The 27,712-nt window shown below is 44.9% G+C and overlaps 1 protein-coding gene across 8 annotated transcripts in view; it reads right to left on the reverse strand.

Moving 5' to 3' along the window:
* LOC142775806 (uncharacterized) overlaps positions 1-27,394 on the reverse strand; it is a 104,863-nt gene extending 77,469 nt beyond the window's left edge. For 4 of the 8 annotated variants that reach the window (XM_075877921.1, XM_075877925.1, XM_075877926.1 and 1 more), the window contains exons 1-6: positions 26,648-27,394; positions 25,445-25,510; positions 25,302-25,330; positions 25,135-25,213; positions 20,481-20,696; positions 10,572-10,654 (exon numbers count right to left, since the gene is read on the reverse strand). In XM_075877921.1, the coding sequence (XP_075734036.1) occupies positions 10,572-10,654; positions 20,481-20,696; positions 25,135-25,180 (345 nt within the window). In that variant the 5' untranslated portion in view covers positions 25,181-25,213; positions 25,302-25,330; positions 25,445-25,510; positions 26,648-27,394. Of the gene's footprint in view, positions 1-10,571; positions 10,655-11,960; positions 20,697-24,602; positions 24,945-25,134; positions 25,214-25,301; positions 25,331-25,444; positions 25,511-26,647 lie in introns of those variants that run through there. The other 4 variants (XM_075877923.1, XM_075877922.1, XR_012887033.1 and 1 more) reach the window with 3 other exon arrangements.
* Positions 27,395-27,712: the final 318 nt, after the last annotated feature.

A 27,712-nucleotide genomic window follows, 5' to 3' on the forward strand; every position in this document is an offset into this window, starting at 1 on the left:
AAGGTGGTAATCAGCAAAAAGCTCATTTCATTAAAACAAATTTTCAAAAGGAGCTATAAACGCCACCGAAAGATAGCTAATATTGCCACGTGCATAGCTGCATTTAGCGGCGAAATAGCGACGACAACGAAGAACGCGGATTTGCTCGAGAGGCGCAGCGCAGCAGAGTAAAGAAGACGACAATCTTAGCGGCCTTTTCTGAGAGCGTCTCTACAAGTCCCACTGTCCGTGTTTTTAAATAAACCCCCTGTCATTTATAACCCGCGACACTGGTGGAGGAGCTGGGCACTACTATCTCATGATCAGCACCCCTGTGAGAAGCCCCGAGTCCAGCCCTACGAGACAGCCACGCGTGGAGACGCCTGTGCACCGCTCAAGCCGTCGCCTTCAAGGTCTTGAACCAGAATTTGCCTTTTAAAGGGAGCAACACTTCCGACAACCACCCCTACGCAAGAAAACGCAAGGAGTCGTGCACAGGTGACGGTCCAGAATATGTGCATTCCTGAACCATTTCATGGCCGACCGAACGAAGATGCGCAAGATTGGCTTGAGCAGTTCGAACGGGTAGCTAAATCGAACTACTGGAGTCTCGATGGAAAGCTCTTCCACGTATACTTCACCCTTGAAGACGGCGCAAAGAAGTGGTTTATAAACTGGGAGGCAACATTGACGACATGGGAGCAGTTTTGTCGTCGGTTTCTTGACACCTTCGGTAACGCGGACCGACGCGAAAACGCACGACGCCTTCTTGAAGGACGCACCCAACAGCTGCATGAAAGCGTCGCCATGTTTGCCGAGGATATGGTGCGCTTGTGCCACCGCGCGGACCCCAACATGCTCGAGGCTCGAAAGCTAACCCATCCCATGAGGGGCATCAAAGAGCAGCTATTTGTTGGTCTTGTGCGCAATCCGCCGACAACAGTGGACGAGTTCACCAGGGAGGCCACCGCAATAGAGCGTGCGCTACAGCAACGGTACCGACAGTCTGATCGCCCGGCCACCGGCGCAGCTGCAGGCGCCGCCGCACTTACCGCAAACGACGAGTTTGCTCTACGCCACCTGATTAGACAGATCGTGCATGAGGAGATCGCGAAGGAGAAGGCAAAATACACATTGCAGTCACAGGCGCCTCCGCAGCAGGAGTCCACGGTAGCCTCCGTCGCTGAAATCGTTCGCCATGAACTTCGACAAGCGTTTGCCTCTCCTCAGCAATATTCCGCTCCACCGCACCGTCCAAGCTCGTGTACCTATGCAGACGCTGTGCGTCGTCCATTGGCTCCAGAAGTGTCGTACCAGCCGAACGGATACAGCTATGCAGATGCTGTTCGTCGACACACGCCCATGCCAGCGCCGCAGTACCTCGAACCGTATCCTGTGGCAGCCTGGGCTCAGCAGGATTCTGTCAGGCGACCCTATATGCGGAAGACCGACATATGGCACACTGCGGATCGTCGACCACTCTGCTACAACTGTGGAGAGCCAGGGCACATTTGCCGTTTTTGCCCACATCGTTGAGCTGAATACCGCGGTGGTGCACCTACAGCTACGCGCCGACAGTTCGACGAAAGCCGTGCCCCCATCGACGACGACCAGGCTGGCAGGCGGGAAGGCTCTTCTACCTTCCGGACGCGGTCACCATCACCGGCTCGCTTTGGTTCACCAAGCCGCTGTAGTTTTGCTGACGCCGTCAGAGGCCGGTCTCCCAGCCCATGGTGGGGAAACTGAAAGCAGCGACCTCTTGGGGGAAGGTTGCAAGCCGTCGAATTGCCGAAAAACCCCCACTGCTGCCGAAACACGTGAGAGACGACGATGAAGACTTCGCCGAAAAAACTGTGACTGCCGACCTCGCTGTGAAGATTGACGGCGTTGAAGTGACGGCCTTAGTCGATACGGGTGCAGACTTCTCCATAATGAGTGAGCGATTGGCAGACGAACTCAAGAAAGTCAGGATGGAATGGACGGGCCCTTATATCCGAAGTGCTGGAGGCCAGATAATGACTCCCACGGGAAAATGTACAGCAAGACTCACTATCGAGAATGTGGCTTTTGTAGCCACATTTCTGATCCTACCGCAGTGCTGCAAACCTATGATTCTGGAAATGGATTTCTTAAGAGAGTACGGTGCTGTGGTCAACATACGCGACGGTGTGATCACATTCGCCGCTGACAAGTCTGTGACCACTGATCCAGACCAAGAACCCAGGGTGTTACGTGTGGTCGACGACGACGTCTGCGTGCCACCACTGTCATGTAGTCTTGTTTCTGTGTGTTGCGCCGTGCACTGTAATGAAGATGCCATAGTCGAACGCATCACTGACCTTCTTTTTCACCAAGGCATCGCCATCGCTCGCGGTATCGTCAGCTTAGTGGATGGGCGCACAGACGTGCTTCTGACCAACTTCACGAATGAGCGCCGGCACATCGGTAAAGGCACGGCTGTGGCGTACCTCGAAGAGCTCGACTACTCTCACGACTGTCTTCTAATGCAAGGGAAAGCCACAGCTCAATCACCTCCACAAACACCACCAGTTGATATCGGTCCGAGTCTAACACCGACTGAAAGATGCCGTCTTATGGAGCTGCTTGACCAGTTCAAGAACTGCTTCTCATCGACATCACGAGTGGGTCGAACGCCTCTGACTAAGCATTGTATAATTCTGGAAGACACAGCAAGACCGATCCGACAGAACCCATATCGCGTCGCTCAGAAAGAACGTGAGGTAATCCAGCAGCAAGTCAAGAAGATGCTAGAGGATGACGTTATCCAACCATCAAAAAGTCCTTGGGCATCGCCAGTGGTACTCGTGAAAACGAAAGATGGCAGCTTGCGTTTCTGCATCGATTATCGTAAGCTGAACCATGTTACAAAAAAAGACGTTTATCCATTACCACGGATCGATGACTCTTTGGACAGGCTACGGCATGCGCGCTACTTCTCGTCAATGGACCTTAAAAGTGGATACTGGCAAATAGAAGTAGATGAGCGAGACCGAGAAAAGACCGCCTTCGTGACGCCAGACGGGCTTTATGAATTCAAAGTCCTCCCTTTCGGTCTATGCTCAGCCCCAGCCACGTTTCAGAGACTAATGGATACCATTCTGTCCGGCCTGAAATGGAAAACATGCCTTGTGTACCTCGACGACGTGATCGTTTTTTCGGCCACGTTTGAAGAGCATCTAAAGCGGCTACTGTCAGTCCTTCAAGCCATACGGTTCGCTGCACTCACACTCAAACCGGAAAAATGCCACTTTGGCTTCGAAGAACTCCAGTTCCTGGAACACGTGATCAGTCGCGAAGGTGTGAAGCCTGACCCAGATAAAACAGCAGCCGTCGCAAAGTTTGCAAGGCCTGTTGATAAGAAAGCGGTCAGGCGTTTTCTGGGTCTCTGCGCCTATTACCGGCGATTTATAGCAGGCTTTGCACACATCGCCTCTCTGCTCACCCGCCTTACAAGGGAAGACATCGCATTTGTATGGGGTGAAGAGCAAGAAGCTTCATTCAACGAGCTGCGACAGCGTCTACAAACTCCACCTGTCCTCGCTCACTTCGACGAGAATGCACCAACAGCCATCCATACAGACGCCAGCAATGTGGGCCTAGGTGCTGTTCTTGTTCAATGCCAAGATGGTGTGGAGAGAGTGGTTGCCTACGCTAGCAGAGCATTGACACGCGCCGAGTCCAACTACTCAACAACGGAGAAGGAGTGTCTGGCCGTCGTTTGGGCAGGTGCGAAGTTCCACCCGTACTTATATGGCCGCGCTTTCCAAGTCGTAAGCGACCATCACTCTCTTTGTTGGTTGACCAACATGAAAGACCCATCTGGACATTTAGCACGATGGAGCTTACGGCTCCAAGAGTACGACATGGCCGTAGTTTACAAGTCCGGAAGGCAACACTTAGACGCCGACTGTTTGTCAAGGTCACCGATTGAATCACCGGCTATAGAGGATGATGATTTCCCAGGTTTTTTAGGAGTTGTTGATGCAGCTATCATTTCTCGGCAACAACAAGATGATCGGGAGCTCAACTCGCTTATAGAATTCTTGAACGGACGAGCCGCCAATGCACCAAGAGTGTTTTCGAAGAACTTATCGTCATTCTGTTTACGGGACAGAATTCTGTACAAAAATAACTTTTCATCAACAGGTAGAACCTATCTGCTGGTAGTTCCTGGAGCTCTCCGCAGCGAAATTTTACAAGCCTGCCATGACGAAGCCACTGCGGGCCACCTCGGTTTCACAAGAACACTGACACGCATCAAAGAAAAATATTACTGGCCAAGAATCGCAGCAGAGGTTGAACATTACGTCCGAACATGCATTGACTGTCAGCGGCGCAAGGTATCACCTGTCAAACCCGCTGGGCTATTACATCCTGTGCCCGTGCCAGAAACCCCGTTTTCTCAAATCGGAATGGATCTGCTGGGCCCATTCCCAACATCGGACAGCGGCAACAAATGGGTTATAGTGGCGACAGACTACCTCAACCGATACGCAGAGACCAAGGCAATCGCGAGTGGCACTGCAGCTGAAGCGGCCCAGTTCTTCATTGAGAACATTGTTCTGAGACATGGTGCTCCAGATGTCGTCATAACAGACAAAGGCACCGCGTTTACAGCCGAGCTTTTGCGCACTGTGCTTACGCTCAGTGGCACAGCGCATAGGAAGACGACAACTTACCACCCACAAACTAATGGGCTTACAGAAAGACTTATCAAGACAATCGCTGACATGCTTTGCATGTACGTTGACGTAGAACACAAGAATTGGAACCGAATATTGCCGTACATCACATTCGCGTATAATACGGCGCGCCAGGAAACAACAAAAATGACGCCGTTCGCACTAATTCATGGCAGAGAAGTTACGACAATGCTTGACGCCATGCTGCCTTACGATTGCAATGATTCAGAGACAGACGCCGCAGACTTCACTGAGCGCGCCGAAGAAGCAAGGGAGCTTGCCCGTGTCAGAATAATGAACCAGCAGCAACTTGACGCCCAATGGTACAACCTTCGCCATCGATTCGTCATTTATCAACCAGGAGATAGAGTCTGGGTTTGGTTTCCTGTACGACGACGAGGCCTCTCAGAGAAACTTCTACGCCGATACTTCGGACCCTACAAGGTTCTGCGTCGTCTTAGCGACGTGACGTACGAAGTCGTGCCCGACGCCTTCTCCTGTTCAAAACGTCGCCAGCATCTGCCTGAGACAGTGCACGTGGTCCGCATGAAACTTTACCACTCTGAGTGATGTAAACACTCAATGGCCGCAGCTCTACCTGTTGAGCGTCGGGACGACGCTCACTTTGGCGGGAGGGTAATGCCACGTGCATAGCTGCATTCAGCGGTGAAATAGCGACGACAACGAAGAACCCGGATTTGCTCGAGAGGCGCAGCGCAGCAGAGTGAAGAAGACGACAATCTTAGCGGCCTTTTCTGAGAGCGTCTCTACAAGTCCCAGTGTCCAGGTTTTTAAATAAACTCCCTGTCATTCATAACCCGCGACAATATCTTCTTTTAGAACACAACAGTCCGCTTTCTTCCGTGTAAAAATAATTTTGATAGCTTAAGGTAACCGGAAGATACAGAGTTAGAAAGAATATAACGAAAACCGCTAATAAACGTGAGGCGCTCGCGTCTTCCCTCGCTCAGAGGAGGAGGGTGGCTCACTGCTCGGGAGAAAGGTACGCCCGTCAGATCAAAGTCTTGAACCACGTGTTTTTTCCCTTACGATCGCTTTTAACTTTGCTAATAACCTACCGGGAAACTTCTAACTCATACAGTGCAAAGCCCTAACTGTAGACCTGTCGCCGCTCAGGTTTTATCAGGACAGGAGTAATAGTACCGGGACTATTTCGAGACCAAATTTAATTCTAATCACTAAAAAAGATTAATTTGGTAACATCGCCTCACAAACTAATTTAAATTTTGTCCACTTAATATATCAATAAACAGCACCCCATAGGCTAATCGGAGGCCCAACTCCGTACGCTCTAGACCCTTAATTAAGGGGGTAATCAGTAGAAATCTCATTTCATTAAAACATTTTTATAAAAACAACCACAAACTTGACTGATACACCGCTGAAACCTACATTTAGAACATAACAATCCGGGTGTGGCGATGGCATAGTGGTTAGAGAATCTGCCTCGCATGCAAGAGGTCCGTGGTTCAAATCCCGGTGCCGCGCAGTTCCCAACCGGGGAAAAAAAAAAAATCCGCGTGTTGATGGAACTGCATTAAGAGGCCTGAGGTGCGGCCTCACCGGTAACCAACGCCGGGAAAGCACTCCCTCACCAGAGAAGGATTGGCCACCCTGGTGCAGTATCTGGCCACTACCTCCCACATGCATACGTCAAATAACTCACGGCCCTCAGTTCCGAGCAGGTGCGAAGCAACTGACCACGGCGGCGGTAAGAGCTGCAACGCAGCAGAGGGTGCTAAGAATCTCTGGACTACAGGCCGCCTTTAGAACCTAAACTTGGCAACGTTTAACGCTAGAACCTTATCTAGTGAGGGAAGTCTAGCTGTACTATTCGAGGAGCTAGAGGGTGTTAAATGGGACATAATAGGGCTCAGTGAGGTTAGGAGGACAGATGAGGCCTATACGGTGCTACATAATGGGCATGTCTCTTGCTATCGGGGCTTGGCTGACAGAAGAGAACTGGGAGTGGGGTTTCTAATTCACAGAAACATAGCTGGCAACATAGAGGAATACTATAGCATTAATGAAAGAGTGGTAGGTATTGTAATTAAACTGAATAAAAGATACAAGATGAAGGTAGTACAGGCTTACGCGTCTACATCCAGCCATGATGACGCTTCAGTTGAAAGCTTCTATGAAGACGTGGAAACGGCAATGAGTAAGGTAAAAACACAGTATACTATAAGTGATGGGCGACTTTAATGCAAAGGTAGGGAAGAAGCAGGCTGGAGACCAGGCGGTAGGAGATTATGGCATCGGCACTAGAAACGCCAGAAGAGAGCCACTAGTAGAATTCGCAGAACGCAATAATTTGCGGATTTTGAATACTTTCTACCGAAAAGGAGAAAACCGCAATTGGACATGGAGGAGACCTAATGGCGAAAATAAGAACGAAATAGACTTTATAATGACTGCACACCCAGGAATCGTGCAGGATGTGGAAGTGGTTGGCAAGGTACGATGCAGTGACCATAGAATGGTACGGTCTCGAATTCGCTTGGACTTGAAGAAGGAACGACAGAAACTGATACGCAAGAAGCTAATCAATGAGCTATCACTGAGAGGGAAAGTACAGGAATTCAGAGTGTTCCTGCAGAACAGGTACTCGGCTCTTAGTGAGAAAACCAACCTTAGCATAGATACAATGAATGATAATCTAACGAGTATCATCAGGGAGTGTGCAGTGGAAGTTGGAGGCAGGGTAGTTAGACAGGACACTGGCAAGCTTTCCCAGTAAACGAAGAACCTAATTAAGAAGCGTCTAAGCATGAAAGTGTCAGCTACAACAGACAAAAAAGAACTCGCAGAGCTTTCAAAGTTGATTAATAGGCGTAAAGTATGCGATGTAAGAAGGTATAACATGGACAGAATTGAACACGCTCTGAAAAACGGAGGAAGCGTCAAAGCAGTGAAAAGGAAACTTGGGATAGGCAAAAGTCGGATGTATGCAATAAGGGACAAAGAAGGCAAAATAACTACCAATATGGATAGGATAGTTAAAATAGCGGAGGAGTTTTACAGAGATCTGTACAGTAGCCGAGACAACCACGACCTTAATAATATAAGAACTAGCAGTAACCCAGATGACACCCCGCCAGTAATGATAGAAGAAGTCAGAAAAGCTTTGGAGAGCATGCAAAGAGGCAAAGCTGCTGGTGAGGATCAGGTAACATCAGATCTGCTGAAATATGGAGGACAGATTGTGTTAGAAAAACCTGCCACCCTGTTTACGAGGTGTCTCCTGACAGGAAGGGTACCAGAGTCTTGGAAGAACGCTAACATCATCTTATTACATAAGAAAGGAGATGACAAGGACTTGAAGAATTACAGGCCGATCAGCTTGCTCTCAGTAGTATACAAGCTATTTACAAAGGTAATTGCTAACAGAGTAAAGAAAACATTAGAATTCAATCAACCAAAGGAACAAGCCGGATTTCGAACAGGCTACTCAACAATTGACCACGTTCATACTATCAATCAGGTAATAGAGAAATGCTCAGAGTATAGCCAACCACTATACATAGCCTTCATAGATTACGAGAAGGCGTTTGATTCAGTAGAAATATCAGCCGTCATGCAGACACTGTGGAATCAGGGCGTAGATGAAGTATATATAAATATTCTGGAAGAAATCTACAGGGGATCAACTGCTACCATAGTGCTTCATAAAGAAAGCAAGAGAATACCAATCAAGAAGGGTGTAAGGCAGGGGGACACAATCTCCCCAATGCTATTTACTGCGTGCTTACAGGAGGTTTTCAGAAGCCTAGAATCGAAACAGTTAGGGATAAGAGTTAATAGAGAATACCTTAGTAATCTGCGCTTCGCCGATGACATTGCATTGCTGAGTAACTCAGAGGACGAATTGCAACTCATCATTACGGAGTTAGACAGAGGAACAGAAAGGTGAATCTTAAAATTAATCTGCAGCAAACGAAAGTAATGTACAACAACCTCGAAAAGGAGCAGCGCTTCGAGATAGGTAATAGTGCACTTGAAGTTGTAAAAGACTATGTCTACTTAGGGCAGGTAATAACCGCAGAGACTAACCACGAGATTGAAGTAACTAGAAGAATAAGAATGGGGTGGAGTAGATTCGGCAAGCACTCTCAAATTATGACAGGTAGATTGCCACTATCCCTCAAGAGGAAGGTATATAACAACTGTATCTTGCCGGTACTTAGCTATGGAGCAGAAACCTGGAGACTTACAAAGAGGGTTCAGCTTAAATTGAGGATGACGCAGCGAGCAATGGAAAGAAAGATGGTAGGTGTAACCTTAAGAGACAAGAAGAGAGCAGAGTGGATTAGGGGACAAACGGGGGTTAAGGATATCATAGTTGAAATAAAGAAAAGGAAATGGACATGGGCCGAGCATGTAGCGCGTAGACAGGATAACCGCTGGTCATTAAGGGTAACTAACTGGATTCCCAGAGAAGGGAAGCGGGTTAGGGGGAGACAGATGGTTAGGTGGGCAGACGAGATTAAGAAGTTTGCGGGCATAAATTGGCAGCAGCAAGCACAGGACCGGGTTAACTGGCGGAACATGGGAGAGGCCTTTGTCCTGCAGTGGACGTAGTCAGGCTGATGATGATGATGAGGTCAACCTACCTTATGAACTATATAAATTTACATTTTGGGAGGGGAAGGGGGGGGGGGATAAGTTTGTGTGACTATAAAAAAGTGGTGCATCTGGTGACGACCACTAACATGAGAAGCACATGTGCTGTGGCATGGTTGCAACCTTGTATTTCCCTTTAGGCTCTGCTTTTAGCACATATTTATTGCACGCTTGTTCAGAAGATGTTTTTCTTTTAACTCTTACCTTGCCGTTGCTTGACATCTGAAGCACCACAGTTTGTTAGAAGCACATCTGTTCAATTAACACCCAACACTCCTTACCAAATGTGCACCCCTTTTTAAAGTGTTATTACTAGCTGCACTAGCTGAAAGCTCCTCTGCAGTGGCGACATTACAGAAAGTAGAGGGTCACCTTCAAGCCTCCTTATACGAAATTACGGAAATATAGCTAATACAGAAACCAACGAAGATATAGAGTATGTTAATTGTGCTCTTTTATTGGTATTGTAGTAGTAACTGTGACATAAGTGTTAAATAAAACAAAAAGACAACTTTGTACCTGCAGTAGCCAAACATACAACCCTCACATTACATTCCCAAACATTTAATCTATTAACACTACAATGCCAGGTATCAGATTTTCATGTACAGTACAGGGACTTGCTTTTAATGTCATAACATAACAGAGCTCAGATGACAGAAATTTTGGTGTCAGCTCCGTTTGTTATAATTAACTGTAAAATAGAAAAGTTTTTATGAGAGCATTGTCTCTACTTAAAGTATTTGGGGACACTTGCACTGCTTATAATGTCAAAACATGTATGAGCAGCCATAGCGGTGATGGGGGCTAGTTGTTTCGAGTCACTTGTGTTCATATTCGTAGAAAAAAGAAAAAATCTGATGCAGACATAAGGAACACATACGTAGGACTAGTGCTCGTAGTGTGTATCAGTTGTCTTTGTGCTTGTTTTTTTTTTCTTTTCACTACAAATATGAATTAAATACAAATGTTTCAGCATATGTTCGGTACAAATTTTTCAAAAGTTGCACTAGTCTTAGGGTTTCTTATAAGCTAGTATGTTATTGCTGGTTGTCTTCAATATTGTAATTAGATCATGCATGCAAGAGGAAACTTGCAAGTGCATCTACCATGATTACAAGTTAAAAAGCCAGTTGTTAAGATGTTACTCATGTGTAAATATCAGCCTTCTTAGGCAATTTATCAGAATGGGGGGAATTACTGTACATGTGCCACACTAACTTCATAAACAGTGTACATGCTTACCTTTACCAACGTTCCAAACATCATACCAGTGTGGCATGTTTGGCTTGTGCTTGCGGCAGTATACTTGACACTAGGATGTCGATCTGGGAAAAATTATGCCTAATAAGTCCCTTGGAACTGCTGTCATGGGCACACACAGTGCTTTCTACAAGAGTGATAAAACTCCCATCCCCCCCCCTTGAATCCAACATTTCTTCTTGAAACAGTAAATTAAGGATTGCACATAAAAACATACTTTTATTAACTTGATGTTTCTTAGATTCACTTTGCAAAAACATATGGTACTTGTTGCATTTCACATGAAGATATACTTTTATTACCTTGATGTTTCTTAGATTCACTAGCAAATTTCGCAAAAACATATGGTACTTGTTGCCAACGAGCGTATGTGGATGCCTAGATTCTCCACAGCAGTCAGGCACTTAGCAAGTCCTTGCTTTTCCATGAAGACATTGTAGGGGACTTTGGGTGACTCTGAGCAAAATTGTAGCAAGAGGTCTGTTGTTTGATGTTACGTGGGGTTTAACGTCCCAAAACCACCATACGATTATGAGAGACACAGTAGTGGAGGTCTCCGGAGATTTCGACCACCTGGGGTTCTTTAACGTGCACCCAAATCTTAGCACACGGGCCTACAACATTTCCGCCTCCATCGGAAATGCAGCCGCCGCAGCCGGGATTCGATCCCGCGACCTGCGGGTCAGCAGCCGAGTACCTAAGCCACAAGACCACCGCGGCGGGGTGAGGTCTCTTGTTTGCACTTGAAAAGTAAATAGTAGCACTGCAAGTTTACCTCTCCGACTTGAACCAGCTCAGTGTGTAAAATGCAGCCATTCTGCATGACAAGCACACTGAACTTAAGATACTTGGTGCTGTAGCCAGGAGAGTCACATCCCCCATCACCTGCCAGGTCACTTAGCAAGTCACCAAGTGCATCTACCATGGCTGCTAGTTTTTTGAGGAAGAGTTGGAAAAACAGGTGGCACAATGCACAGGTTCTTTTAGTATTCCACGGTATAATCAGGGGGCAGAAATTCCCTGTACCTCCCATGTATGTGATCTCGACGGCGGAAGCGCCACTTTTACAACTGGCAGTTGCCGGGCATCTTACTAGAAGTAAATCACGAACAGAAAATTTCTTTCATGACGCCACTGGGGAGGTTCCTAAATAGAAGGAAAGGACAAAAAATTGAGAGCAGGAGGCTTGCCGCGGAAGCTCTCCTTTCCCACTTCGCATGCATGCGGAATGCGCTCGTGCCTTCTTGCAGGTCCGCTGGCCGGTTGGGCAATGCGTCCATAAAATTTTGGTAATCTTTTTTTAAAATTTTATTTGTGTTTCGGAAAAGGAAAAAGTTAAGCTGACTGATTTTGCAGTAAGATGAAACTCAATCGACACGAATGAAATGCTTTTTTTATTGCAAGTTTTGTATAAAAAAACAGGTACATACACATAGTGTGAAAGTGTAAATCTCTAAATACAGCTTCAATTTACAACTGACATATCAACATAATGAGCAAACGTTGAAACCAATATCCGAACCAATGTTAAAATTATCAAGTATTGCGGATAGGACATCTATTTGACTCAATCACGTTTGTTATGACGATAGACATAGAAATTGAGTACCAAACTAGACTGAAGTTCAGAGGCACAAAGAGGCTTGAAGTGATCAGAAGTTCTTCGAGAAAGAACGTCGCTGGAAACAGTGGTTCGGCAAGTTTACTTGTCCTCATAAGAAAAACAGCGTTGCCTTGACAAAGAAAAGTTCACTTGTCAAAACGTTGCCTCCATCCACATTCTCTGTAATAATATTTAGAAGCATTTAGTCCTTGACGTGTGTTCGAGTGGCACTATTAGAAGTAAGGACTCACAGAATTTGAAACCACGGCTACAAGAACTTCATAAACAGGAAGTAGCCTATAATTATTTGACATCTTTTTAACTAGTTGCCAAAAGTAAAAGTAGCTAAAACTATGTAGCCGAGTTGGCCTTTCAATAAACCCATTTTTTCTACAGGAGCTTGACAGCTGTCTTCACTAATTAGTCAAGCGACACTGCACTTCTCTCAGTCCAGTTAGGCTTGCGGAGAACTGGATTTGCTGATATGTACTCATGCAAAATCAATACCTGCTGCAATAATTGGTCCAGGTTCTTGTGCTCACCCGTTGCTTTTAGGAAACGCTGAAAAACCTCCGTGGAACTAGAAATCACCGGATTTGCACACCGCAAAGCCGCAAAAAACATGTGTTGCCCGATTAAGCCATCTTCGATGAATGCATGGTTTACTCGTTCGGCGTAGCTCACTGTGGTCCATTCTCTGCCCGCCACAACTTGCCGTCTTTATCTTTCTCGTAGTTGACTAGGCAGCCGACCGAGATAACTGAGCACTACGAACGCAAATCAATTTTTTTAAATACTTCACCTGACTTTAAATTCTCTAAATAAGCCATAAGAAAAAAAAACATATAAACGAAAGAGAAGCTCTTTATGGGGCGTAGAATTTCTTTGTTTATAAAAACTTGTGATGGCCAACAAATGCAAATACAGTCGAGCCCACATATAACGGCCACACTTAAATGGAACTTTGCTTAAAACGAACAATATCCGCGTGACCGTGAAAATATACATTGGGTCAATGGCACAAAATCGCACTTACATTGAATCTCTCCGAGCGGCGCTGATCAGTTACAGCGAACGGAGTCAGCGGTCTGCCAACTTCCTGGGAAACCAATTTATTTATTTATACTTATACCTACAGCGCCCTCTGGGAGCATTGTTGTAGGGGGTTTACAATTTCAAAGTACATTTAAATCAGTGGGGACAAGTTGAATTGCACGGCACTCAAAAAATAAAAACAAATCAAAAATACCTAAATCACAGCATACAATATCATTGTGTGACCACATACTCCTTTAAAAGGGAAGGAAACACTGTGGAAAGGGCGGTCACAATGTTTTTTGAAAGACTGTTCCATTCGTGAATAGCTTTCGAAAAAAAAGTACTTGCATACGTTCATGTTCGGCACATATATTCACACACTTTCAAAGGATGGTCCCGTCGTGATGAGATGTATGTTGGTGGTCTGATTATTTGTTTTTATCGATCCCAGTTTTGTCGTTTATCAGGTTGTACAAAAGACATAGCCTGATATATTTACGCCTTGAGGAGAGTAACGGGCAACCAAGTGAACTAACAATTTCGCTAGACCTTCTGGTGAAGTCGTAATCACCCGTCACAAACCGGGCGGCACGTTTCTGAATGCGCTCCAATACATCAATATTTAACTTTGTGGCCGGGTCCCAGGCAGAGCAAGCATATTCTAAAATCGGGTATACATTTGACACGTAAAGAACTTGTTTAAGAACAGAGGGAGCGGTTCTGAAATTGCGGCGTAGGAAGTTCAGCACGCGACTGTCTTTAACTGATACCATGCGAACATGATCATTTCATGATAGTGTGCTGTTGATGACAACGCCAAGATACTTGTATTCATTTACCATAGATAATGGCATCCTTTCCATGAAGTAATTTGTGATAAAAGGCTGCTTTTTTCTTGGTAAATCTAACGACACAGCACTTTGACACGTTAAGCTGCATTTTCGACGAACTGCACCATGCTATTACTGAGTCAAGGTCTTTCTGCAGTTGTTCAGAATCTTGAGTGCACTTAATTTATCGATATATGCAGCAGTCATCTGCGTACAACTTCGCTTGACTGTCCACGCATTCAGCAAGATCATTGATATAAATCAAAAAGAGAAGCGGCCCCAGGACGGAGCCTTGTGGCACTCCTGAAATGACATCTACATGTGACGACGACGCGCTATCGATGATGGTGCATTGTTTCCTGCATGAGAGATAAGCTTGTAGCCATGCCAGCATGTTAGCAGATATATTGAGACACGATAATTTCAGTAAAAGGAGCGAGTGTGTAACAGTGTCAAAAGCCTTGCTAAAGTCTAAAAATATGCAATCAATTTGGCTACCGGAATTTAACGTTGCGGCGATGTCAAGTGTAAATTCTACGAGTTGCGTATCGCAGGAAAACCCTTTCCGGAAACCGTGCTGTGTTGGACAGAAAAAAATGTTAGTCTGAAGATGCTTTGCCAAGTTCGAGTATATAATATGCTCAAGTGTCTCACAGGACACACACGTTAACGAAATGGGCCGATAGTTGCAAGTACTTGACTTGTCACCACTCTTGAAAATAGGAATTACATTTGCTCGTTTCCAGTCATCAGGTAATGCATCCTGCAATAACGAATTTCTGAATACAGCTGTAAGAAATGGGCTAATTGAAAGGGCACAGTTCTTTAAAATGAAGTTTGAGATTTGATGTGGCCCTGATGCCAAGTTTGCACTAAGGTTTTTTAAAAGAGATGCAACACCTTGTTCTGAAATTTCAAACTCCACCATTTCCGATAACGTTACTCTGTTGCACATTGTAGTTTGAACCACTGAGGAAACCGAAAACACAGACTGAAAGTACCGGTTAAAGCATTCAGCTTTACTTGTACTGTCCGACAAGTATTTAGTACCATCGTTTATATCAGGAATACCACCAGGAACCTTTGTCTTTCTTTTAACATATTTCCAGACGAGTTTTGGGTAAGTTTTCACCTTAATACTCAGATCACTCAAGTATGCTCTCTCTGCTTTCCTACGATCTTTGGTTATCTTCTTACCCAGTAGTTTCATCTGTTTCTATGTTTCAAGGTCTGACGTGTTACAATAATTGCGATAGAGAGGATGTCTTCTGTTTATGAGCACTCGGAGTTCCTTATTTAGCCATGGTTTATCATTTCGTTGTTTGACTGATATGACTCGCGATGGTACAAAAGTTTGAGTTAGAGAAAACAGTTTTGTTTTTAGCTCATTCCACAAGCCATTCACGTCAGAACACGAGCATAGTTCTTGAAACTCAAGTAAATAAGCATCTAGTTTTGTTGAAATAGAAGCGTAGTCTCCTTTTTCATATAAAAACACCTTTCTGGGCCCCGAAGCTCGTTGTTGAGCTACACCTAAACACATTTTAACAAGGACAACTTCGTGATCACTAATACCTGGTACTGTAACAGAGGAAGCAAGCGTTTGATCATTGCAAAAAAACAGGTCTAATACGTTGGCACTAATACTGCCCACCCTCGTGGGGGCTGTCACAATCTGATATAACTGATGGGCATTCACAATTTCTTGAATAGCTTTATGTAGCAGTGACTCACTGTGAATTATCGGTTTGAATGAGGACCATGCAACATCTGGTAGGTTAAAATCACCGGCAACCATTATGTATGTTGTATTTAGGGTTGACAAAATATTGCTTAAAGTAAATAAAGACTCCGGTGCTGTATTACTACGAGCCTGTAGGAGGAACCAACAGCCACAGTTGAGCCACCACTCAGCATAACCTTACACCACACAGATTCACACAAGTCACTAACACCATGAATACGAACGCTACTGATACTGTTATGGATCATTAGAAATACAGCACCTCCATGAGCAGTGCGGTCCCTTCGGTATACTGCATAGGTCGACGGAAAGAATTCATTATCTGCGATGGTGGTATCGAGCCAAGATTCCGTGCCAAAAACTATGTGTGGTTTAGTCACGTCTAATAACGAAAGAAATTCTGTTCTTTTATTTTTCAAACTGCGATCGTTAAGTACGATGCACGTTCATTTTTTCTCAATTCTTTTGTCAGTAAAACGACATTTCGAGGTGATTGCTATCTACGAATAGGCACAACTCTATCTTCAGCACTGTTATACAGAAATATTTGGTCATTCATGAATAACTTATTGATTGATTTGTGGGGTTTAACGTCCCAAAACCACTATATGATTATGAGAGACGCCGTAGTGGAGGGCTCCGGAAATTTAGACCACCTGGGGTTCTTTAACGTGCACCCAAATCTGAGCACACGGGCCTACAACATTTCCGCCTCCATCGAAAATGATGAATAACTTATTGAAACGAAGCTTAAGGGGAAATGCGAGTCGAAAAATCGCGTTTTTAGCGAAATTTCTCGTATTTCTGATTTTTATTGCATTGTAATCTTCAAACCTTTTTCTTTCTTCTGTGAAAATTTCAAAACTAAATTCCAACCACAAAATGCAAAAAAAATGTGTATGAAGGCATCGCGGTGGCTCAAAATTTCGTGAATTTGCGCTGATATTGGCCATCTTTGACTGTGCGCTGCTCCCGGTCGCAGTGCCGCCAGCCATTGCGATTGGTTGGGAAAGTTGCGTCCGGCCTTCTTCTTACAGCTCCGACGACCGCCAGTTTCGTACGTGGGCAAAAAAAAGATGAAAAAATGAGGCCTTTTTATCACGTGGTTTGAGCGGTTTGAAACGCGCGGCACCCTAAGCCGCATCGCCATTGGCTACCGAGTCATTGTCAGCGGTGTTGGTGGCGGCCATCGGCATTTGGTCCGTCTGCTTTTCTGCGCGTCTACGCATATTTCCGCGATGACAAGCCCGAAAAAGTGCAACATGAGACCGCAGAAGTTTCGAACGAAGCACAAGTTCAAGGGAAGGCGGCGTAAAGCGCCCCGAACGACGGCGACGAACGAGATTGCGCCTGCGTGTGCTAGGCCTGACGGCGGCATCGACGAGTGCACGAGCGACAGTGGCTGCGATGAAGGGATTGACGCTGCGCTTTCTTTCGTCAGTGCTTCGGAAAAGAAGCTCGGCTTCTTCGAAAAAGACGAAAGACAGCGCGATGAGGTTTGTGCAACGACAGTTTTGTGCGACACCCTCTTGCTGACGGCACTTGTGGCAGGTGCGGCATGCCCTGCTTGCGGTATTCAAAAACTTGCCGTTCGGGAGCCGGCAGAAAAGCGCAAGGAACTTTCGTCTCTCTTCGAACTTCATTGCAAAAACAGCGAATGCTCAGCGACTGTTTTTCGTGCTCCTATACGTCACTGCGAGTTACGGCGGACGGCAGCAGCCGAGTGAGCCAACGGTACGACAGTGGGAGCTCCCGAGATAGTTTCGCTGTAAATGTGAAGGCGGTGGTGGCTGCACGCGCTGTCGGCATTGGGCATGAGCAATTGTCGAGATTTCGCTCCATTATTGGACTCCCAAAGTCAGTGCACCACCGAGGATTTTTTTCGATAGCAAGAAAGGTGCACACCGCTGCCATGGCAGCTGTGAGTGAAAACTTGCGCTGATCTAGAGAGTTGACGAAAGAAGTACAGGTGAAACTGATGTGGCTGTTATGTTCGACGGCACTTGGCAGAAGAGGGGCCACAAAAGCCACAACGGGATCAGCGCAGTTATCTCCTTAGATACTGGCCTCTGCTTAGACTTCGAGGTCATATCAAATTACTGCCTGACATGCAGTAGGCACAAGGATATGGGCCCAGACGAGGAAGTGTGGCAGGCATTCCATGGCCCAGTCTGTGAAAAAAATGCAGACTGTTCCTCCCATGCCATGGAAACGGAGGCTGCAATGCGCATTTGGCAGAGAACATTGACTTATGACACCCCACTGCATTTCATGACATTCTTGAGTGACGGTGACAGCAAAGCATATAGTGCAGTTGCAGAGTCAAAAGTCTATGGTGCTGTCAATATAGAAAAAGAAGACTGCACTAATCATGTGGCCAAGAGACTTGGCACCGCGCTACGGAAGCTGTATGTGTCATTACCACGAGGGCAGAAAATGAAAGAGCCAGCCATTCAGAAGCTCCAAACATACTATCAGATTGCCATAACAAGCAACAGGGGGAGTGTACGGGATATGTACACTGCAGTATGGGCTTCGTACTTCCACTTATGCTCTATTGACAATCCTGGCATCCACAAGTTTTGCCCTGCAGGAACAGAGTCGTGGTGCAAACATCATGGCGCTGAAGCACTTGGTGAACCTGCACCACGCCACACACCTCTCCTGACAAAAGCACAGGGATTGGCTGTTTTGCCCATTTATAAGCGGCTAACGGATGAGAAGCTCCTTGCTCGATGCATCAAAGGGAAAATCCAGAACGCATCGGAATCCCTGAACAGCAAAATTTGGCTACTTTGCCCCAAGACTAAGTTTGTCTCCCGAACGGTTGTCGAGACTGCCTCAGCTATGGCAATCCTGTGGTTCAACAAGGGTCATGCTACTTTCGAGCACATCCTGGAAGAGCTCAACATACTGCCATCTAGAGATCTAGTTACTTTCAGTGATTCCCGCGATGCGAGGCGCATCAAGAGATAGTCCGAGCGTCTGACAGCAGAAGCAAGGGCCCACCGTCGTCGTGGAGTGAAAAGAGCATGGCTAGAAGAAAGTGCTCGCAAGGACCGTGAGGGCACAACCTACGTTGCAGGACAGTTCTAGTAACTTGCAGTGCTTTTCAAAGTTCTGTTGAACATTATGGCCAAAGATTATGCATTTCTAACAACTCTGTGATAAAAAAAAAAAGGTTTCAAACTTTCAAATGCGTTTTTCTCCTTTTGCAGTTTTGTGTGATCTGTGCTTCTTATACACGCTAGTTCGTATACTTAGAATTGGCATACCTCTATGAAATTTTGCACATAGCATGATGAAGGCCCATAGAGTGCAAGTATCTATTCAGATTGTCAAACTGCTTGATTATGTTTTTCAAAAATTACATAACATTGAAAGCCCTTGGCAACTAGAGCCATAGTAAATTTTTCTATTTTATTATTGTATTTCACCTTTTTACACACAAAATTTATATAGTTTTTTGCACTCTACAGTTCCAGAGGATCATAGTCAGCTATATCTGCATGCTTTATCTCAAACTTTTATAGGTCACAATTGTTGCATAACAATGGCCATATTTTGCAGTATCTGACCTGCAGAAAGAAAACCAAGCAATCTACATGAAAATAAATGACATATTTGAAAAGAGGAGAAAAAACTCTATTAGCATGCCAATTTGTGTAAAATTCAGACTCTTATTAAGGAAAATCGTTTTTCGAGTAGCATGTCCCCTTAATTATGGCGGATGAAGATGCCGACACTGCGGAACTGTGCACGGATTGGGGCATTGTTAATGAAGTACGTGGCGAGATCCATTTGGAGAAATTGTATTGCAAGAACGACCAAACTTTAAAGCCAGTGCCTCATGCAGCTTATGTTACGGGCCTCGGTGAACGAGCACAGTGCTGTTTTAAATGAACTCGAGACCGCCCTTATCGCTTCTGCTCTTCAAAACACGTGCATCACAGACTTTTTGGGGCAAAAAAAGTTTGTGTTGTCACTCGCAACTTTTTTAAAAGCTGTGTTTCATTTACTACGAACTTTGAGATACAGCGAACGAATGCCGCATCACGCTCAGGTTCGTTATAAGCGAGCTCGACTGTATTCACATCAACCTCACTCCTTCAACCGGATCTTAGTGTGCCCACCAACCGCTACGAGCGTGCATGTTCTTTGAAACTGAAAGTAGCGCCGAGTTTTCAGGGCCTTGTATAATAGCAATGATGTTTCATGCCGACATGCCCACGAGTATTCCACCACTGCTACATTTTTACCACTGTACAAGTTCATCAACTCAAACTCGGTTCTATCATGAGTATTCGTATTACACAATAAGATAAATAAGGAGGTATGCTAAAACTGTTTGCAAAACTATGATTTTTCCAGATAATTGATTTCTACATTTATATATTAGCATGCAAAAATATCAAGCTTCTCTTTCACATTGCAACCATAAAACCAGATGGGCTAGTTTTATACAGAATGATTTCAAGTTCTGAATTGAGATAACAATGACAAAAATGTACAGAAGGAAGCAAATGCTTTGCAATGTGTAAATCTATGGCAAAATTATGTTTAAAAAATAAGATTCACTTGTAATGCAAGAGAAGTATAAGCATTTGTGTTCATGCTGCCTAATATGTCTACAAGTCTTACTATAGTTATATTTAGATGTTGATCAATAAGTGCACCTGTTTTACTGCTGGGAGCAATTAGGCCCTCTGGTAGTTGTAGAAGGCGCACTCCATGATGACTTGAGCACCAAGGCATCAGATGGTTGCAGCCACCACGCAACCCTAGAAGAGCACGCCAGCGGCCAGGAGGAAGTTGCTGGCTCCAGCGCCGCTCCCTCGAACAAGCGGCTGGCTTCTCCACCGGGAGCTTTTCCAGTTGCTTGCACACCCCCTCTACAACGACCAGAGTTCCCATGACGCTGAAGTTCAGGTTGCCAACTGCTTGGCCACATATGGAGCAGTTAGTGAGCAGTACATGAAGGAAGCTCTCTAACACAATGAACTTTCGTTCCCTGGGAAGAGGCTCTTCCATTGTTAGAACTCCAGATCTGTTGTCTTGATAGATACTGCACATGAATGACCCCTCAAAATATGTTAGTGCTAGTGTGTTACTCAGTATTGCACAATGAACAAGTCACATGGCTTGGTTGAAAGAAGAAAGTGAAAATTTTTAGGCTTAATTTTTCTTTGATAGACATGATATTTATGAGAACTAACTTATCATAATGCCATAAAAAAGTACTAGACTAATTATAGTCTAGTATAGAGAAGAAATTAAGGTGGACGAAAAAATTGCTTGCCAGGAGCTGAAACTGAGCCTGCGACCGTCCCATACCACGCCCGATGCTCTACCAAATAAGCTAACACGACAGCTATTCGCTCATCCTTTTTATCCAGTATATATGTGCATTCACAAGTGGCAGCAGGAGTCAGCACAACTAGCAACCATGACGGCGAGTGTGAAACACTTTTTCTGCCTGTTGGTGTCGCATAGCACGTGGTGGGGCTGATTGACGCACTCTCATTTAAGTGCACATATGTCCCCCAAAAAGCGGACGAGGGAATGGCCGCCATGATCGCTCAGTTAGTAGAGTATGTGTTATTCGAAGTTCACAACTTCACTCCCAGCTCACGGAAAGCAATCGTTTCATACACCTTTATTTTTTCACATTTACATTACATTTACAACTAATAACATCTATACTCTCTTTGGCACTATTGTTGGTTAGTTCTCATTAATACCGCTTGATTAGATTAGTGTAAGTGACAGACAATGATGCCAAAAAGTATAGGAGATGTTATTAAAGTAATTGTAATGTAACTGTGAAGAAAAGTGGACAAAAAGATAACTTGCCATCGGCAGGGACCAAACATGCGACCTTTGATTAACGCGTCCGACACTCTACCAACTGAACTACCATGTCGGCCATCCTCCCCGTCTACTTTATGGGATAAGTATGTGCATTTAAATGTGGTAGTGTCAGTCAGCGCTGCCTGTTGCCATTGCAGTGAGTGTGGGACACTCATTTTTTGCCTATAGGCATCATACAACAGGTGATGTTCTTACGGCTGGCAGCTGACTAATATTCTTTGGCATACTACACAATGGCATTAGGTCTGTCAGAATGAGACCCTCGCGATGAATGAAAAAAATAAGGGTAAACTTAAGGGCTTGTTTTCTTTGTTAGACAATAATAATGAGAACTGACTGACAATTATGCCAAGGAACGTATTGGGGATGTTATTAAAGTAATTATAATATAATTGAGAAGAGGTTTGAGTCGCAATCATTATGTTGCCTGTAGCATGTGTTGTATTGCTTAGCATGTGGGAGCATTGCACAGTGTGACAGAAAGTATATTAAAAAAAGCCAGACCCACCAATGCAAGGCTTCCTTTGACCCCTATCTTCTCAATACGAGATAGCCTCCTATTTCTTTTTTTTTAGATTGACTCGAATAAAGTGAGACTTTCCAGTGTCCTTGAACCACATGGTCTGCCCTTCTTGCATTTCACCTTGCAACAAATCTAAAGATCAGTGCTAACTCCAGGCAACCTTCCAGAGGAGTTGCCGAGGTCAATAAGTAAAGTGAGCACTAGAATATCAAATAGGTGTCAGCATCCACTCATCTGAAGCCATTACTTCACCTCCAAAGATACTACTACCATCACTCATCTGAAGCCATTACTTCACCTCCAAAGATACTACTACAATTTTTTATTGCTTATGGTCTCGATTACCTTAATTTCTCTAAACACTTCTTAGTGTTTATTGAATATAGGTGCACTGGAGGAAATTTAGGTAGCCGATAAAGGTAATGTTGTTGTAGTGAAAGATTCAAGTATATTGCTGACAAATAGCTACAGCTTAATCATGCACTAGTGACAGTTGCATTCTAAATAGGATCAGGAGCAAAAGCACTGCTAGAAAGCTTGTAGCTTTTAGCAGTCATGTTGCAAGGTGAATACCTCAATTTACGGTGCTTATTATTACATTGTGCTGTAGCAGAAATGCTAATGCAGCTTCAGTTGACCATCGCAAGAACCCTTTAGGTGCATCTCTTCGTAACCAAGAAAACGTAATTGGTGCACTCCATTTTAATAATAGCCGGAAACGCAGCAGAAGTATGCTATGACAAAACAGTCACTCCATGAGCTAAGTCTAGCATTGTTTGTAAGTCTTATATAAAGTAACTGGCAATGTCTTATACAAAATAAATTGATGTATTAACACACAAATAATGTGTAAATAGTCTCACATGAAATCATTTTACTGTTTCTTTGTGTCCACTGTGATACTGATTTTGGTAGGTGGCAGTCGGTTGTAGATGCTGTGCAGAATGTAGTTGTACACGTGTCAGTGTACCCCTTCTTATTTGGCGAACATCTGAAAACACGTGCTTGTAATAAGAGAAAGTGTTCATGAACGACCCTGTGCTTTTATGTGAAATAGGTCTTACTGCTTTCGGCAGGGCTGCCCCGCCTCGGTGGTCTAGCAACTAAGGTACTCGGCTGCTGACCCGCAGGTCGCGGGTTTGAATCCCGGCTGCGGCAGCTGCATTTCCAATGGAGGCAGAAATGTTGTAGGCCCGTGTGCTCAGATTTGGGTGCACGTTAAAGAACCCCAGGTGGTCGAAATTTTCGGAGCCCTCCACCACAGCGTCTCTCATAATCATATGGTGGTTTTGGGACGTTAAACACCATATATCAATCAATCAATTGGCAGGGCTGTGTTCTAGCCAGGCATAGGTATCAGCATAATTGCTGTACTAGTCTTACCGCTTGACCTAAGCGTACTCACAGCAGGGGAACGTGGTCTCCTGTGCTCTTTGTTACCTCGTTAGAGGTTGTGGCAACATCTAAAAACACTGCTGTATTATAGAGTATCATGAATTGCAACTGTGTACCAACATTCTTCGTTGCTGTTGTCATAGAAATCCTCTTTTCTAGCTAATGTTAATAAAGAGGCTTTCTAAATGCTGCTTATATAGTTGAACTCCTACATAAGATACACTCATATACGAGACAAAGCGGCATAAGAGAAAACAGTGTGCCTACTTTGAAATAAGGGTGATGAGAAAATCCACATGATTCTTCAATTGCTCCCCAGTGCATGTCTCTTATACAGGTCCTCAATGAGGCCCATGGCCAGAATTAAGGGTGCGCTAGGGACCTGCCCTATCCTCCTCGAAATTAGGATGGAGGGGGTGTGTTCTACCGAACATGAATAATGAAAATACGGGTTTTTAAAGGCCCTCAACAAGTGGGCCACTACTGAAAAATTTCTAGCCAACAGCCTCTGCATTCAATTGTACAAGTTCTTCTTGACATCATTATAAAATCTGCAGGTTGCCCGGTAATGCATGAAAGTGTCTCCGCAGGCGTTTCACAGGAATACAACTGCCTCTTCACATTCGTATAGTTTTAAAACAGACAGGTGGGGAAAATGAGCATGCACTGCAGAATGGACCAATTGAGTTCTAGCTAATATACGTGAACTGTCATGAACTACTCTAGAGCGAATTAGCTCAGGCTGACCTCTCTGTCTTCTAATAAATTGGCACTACTACTCTGAGGTGAAAAGTTTCAGGGAACTAAGGGGTTTAACTTCCTTTGTTGCAAACTTGAAAGGGCAGACACGACCCCAGAGAATAACAGTCTCAAGTGGTGGTTTCAGTATGCGAAGTAGTTGGTGACAACACGCCTATCACAAGTTAAAGATCACTGAATTGCTAAGCATCTGACATTGTTAAAAAGTTAAACCTTATTGTTATTCCACCAAAGACTAATGCTTGAATACCTGCAGAAACTCTCGCTGAATGAGGGCAAGTATGTGACGTCAACTTCAGCAGCTGGCTTTTTTTCCTCAGCAGGAAAAGATCTGTTCATTTGGACAGATGTTTCAGCAGCTGGCTTTTCTTTAGTGGGAGAAGATTCATCCATTCGTACAGGTGTTGAGCAGCCGAGAGGCCTGAAACCTGCTAAAAGCTGTGGCACTGAAGCAACATCCGCTGAAGCTGCTACTACTGCTCATGTGATGAAGCACCGCACTGTGCCTGCACTGCAGATTCTGTGGTGAAGGCAGCTGCTGTCTGTGTATTGGCCGAAACGAGCCCCTTCAGGGTCATGTTCACCTGCATAGCTGAGATGGTTATGAAACACTCAAATAAACAAAACTTCTTTGATTGGTGTCATGCCCAATTGTTCATCATCATGCATTATTTCCTGCTAGTTTTCTTTATTTAGGAGCTTAGGTGTGAATCCTGTAACTGAACAGCTACTGTATATTTTATGCCTCATACGTGCATTTTTCAATCTTCAGGTCAACTTACCAACAGACCGGCATTCCACTGTCTTTCGAGTTGCTGCTGTACTCATGGTTGCCTTGCGCACAGTTTTTTGTGTGGTTGTCTGGATATGGGGTGGTGAGAATTAACATATTATGTTACATCTGTGGAAAACATATTATGATACAGCTGCGGAAATCGAGCTGCCTTACCTGGCATCAGCTAGTTGCACAGTGTGTAGCTGCATAAGAAATGTGTCACTCAGTTATTTTCCATAACATGCAGCAATGATATGCAACACATATACATTCCACTTTTGTGCAGTGCCAATGTACAGAAACAGAGCAGGACTAACCTGGCTAGCAGAACGTTCCAAGACTGTGCCACACTCTCCGACACTTTTCTGGAGCAGTGTGTGATGCTGAAAAAAGCAGCAATTTCTTTTACCACAAACACAATGGATGACAATGGTTTTAAGTGTTGTCTTTGCATTTCCATTCACACATTTTATGTGCAATAATTCCGTATACATAGCATAAATTGTTTTATGTGTGTGTACTAAAAACATGCTGCAAAAAAATCTTGTATAGTACTCACAGAGGCTGGAGAGTTTATTGTATTGGTATTAAAACTATCTTCGGCTTTTTCGTTGTTGTTTTTTCACATCTCATATGGAATAAGCACATTAACTCTGCATGAAGTTTTACTAATTAGCAGTTCTTTTTTTTTTTTGATGAGCTGCCAAGTTCTTGCTAGATGTGAAGCCATGGTTTCGTTGCACTGCTGTGATTTGGTGATCATGCATTATGACGTAAACAAATGGAGTATTGCAGTTATACAATTAATTTAATAATTAATAGACACTGTGGGGCAAATATTTCTCGGCTTCTTCGTTTTCCCGCATGATATGCCACAACGTAAAGCTGCATGCTTGTAATTTTCCCTGTAAGCAGCCATAATCTTTTTGAATGAATTTCCCCAAGCACAGTCGACGAATTAAACCACTCATCAATCGGCACGCTTTATCTTGCAAGGCTGCCTTTACACATACACAAAAGTGCATTCACACCGGCAAATGAACAAATAAAGCATATGCGCTACAGTTGAAGCATAAGCTTCAACGCACTTCGCACGCCGGCACTGCGAGACGATTTTCTAGCACGCCATGCTATTGCTATTCGGCATGAATACAACACGAGCAAACGGGCCGTAGCCTATCAACGCCGTCGAACACGTGTTGCACTATTGCGGGGCTTTCTCTGAGCTCATCATGTATAACATGCATGCCGTAAATTTGAACCTGCATTTTACCACTGGCCCTACGCCTTATACAATAGTGCAAAGAGGCAGCCAGTCATTTTATAATCGGTTCTGCAAATCCCGAACCGGCGAAAGTTTTTCAGCGTGTATATAATTATTGCGAAGCGGACCACATTACATTGAAGAGACACAGTCGTTATAGTAATAATTAACGAGGTTACGTAGAATTTTCGGGTTGCACACGTGCGAACCGCGTTTTCGGTGCGTGTCGCACGATCCCGATCGACCGTGAACTTACCTTTTCACCAGGAGGGAATAAAGACGACAGTGCGTAGGATTTGAGCGGATGCCTCTTCACAACGCCGAACAAGCACGGAATCGCGTTCGTAGTCTTCCAGCTTAAAGTGGCGACTGCATACTCGTAAATCCCGCCGCTGATCTGATACGCGCAATCCGATGCGCTGCAGCCACTCGGTGCGCCGGCTGCCTTTCCCAGGCGCACGGTGTCGCATCGTCACTTGTCGCTAATCAACGGACTTGCAGCTCACAACGAGGCCAGGGTGATTCATGAAGTCACCAGTGTATAGGTGTTCTGTGGTGTTACAACAACCGCGTGACGCTCACTCGTTGCGCAGCTCACGTCAACATGGAGCGTGTGGGTGGTGGTGGTAGTGGTTACAATGAAGAGGAAAAAGGCACCTAATTTCTGTCTGCCTTCAGGCGACACGGCGCAGTGCCTTATAGGGGTGGGGGGAAGGAGGGATAAAAAGAATAGAAGGAAAGTAGAAGCAGAAGAAGACAGCCAACGAGAGGAAAAAGAAGGAGATAGGAAAGTGGGGATCCGGTCGAAGCAGTCCAAGGGCGGGGTGCCACAATGCGAGAGCTACACGGCATCAGGAGACCGCGGAGGGCGAACCAGTCGGCGGGAGCTACGCTGAAGTCGGAGATCGCGAGGGCACAACCGTCCAGCTTGAAATCCTGCGAGCGAATCTGGAGCGTGTGGGATCGTCACCCCCGGAAGCTTTTCGCGGGGGTGACGGTGGGATCCAAGCAGACAACGTTCGCCGTGTGCCGGAAGTCCCAAAGCTTAATTGTAAAGTGCAATCGTCTTCTCCTTGTTTGCAAAAAAAATTTTAAGCAAACAAATTGTAAGGTGTTTTACAAATTACGAATTTTGTTCTCTGTTCATTAGAAAAAAAATACCTGTGCTGCATGTTCCAAAACTACGACCTACTGTACTTCTGACCTGCCCAGCTAGCGGCGGTCTACGGAGCTGCCTGCGCCGGGTCGGATTTTCAACTTCGCCGCCTAGGGGGGCTCGAGTTACCCAGCAAGCTTGAAGCAGTCATGAGGCAAGCGAGCG

This window comes from Rhipicephalus microplus, chromosome X (genome assembly GCF_043290135.1).
Source record: "Rhipicephalus microplus isolate Deutch F79 chromosome X, USDA_Rmic, whole genome shotgun sequence".
Lineage (NCBI taxonomy): Eukaryota > Metazoa > Arthropoda > Arachnida > Ixodida > Ixodidae > Rhipicephalus > Rhipicephalus microplus.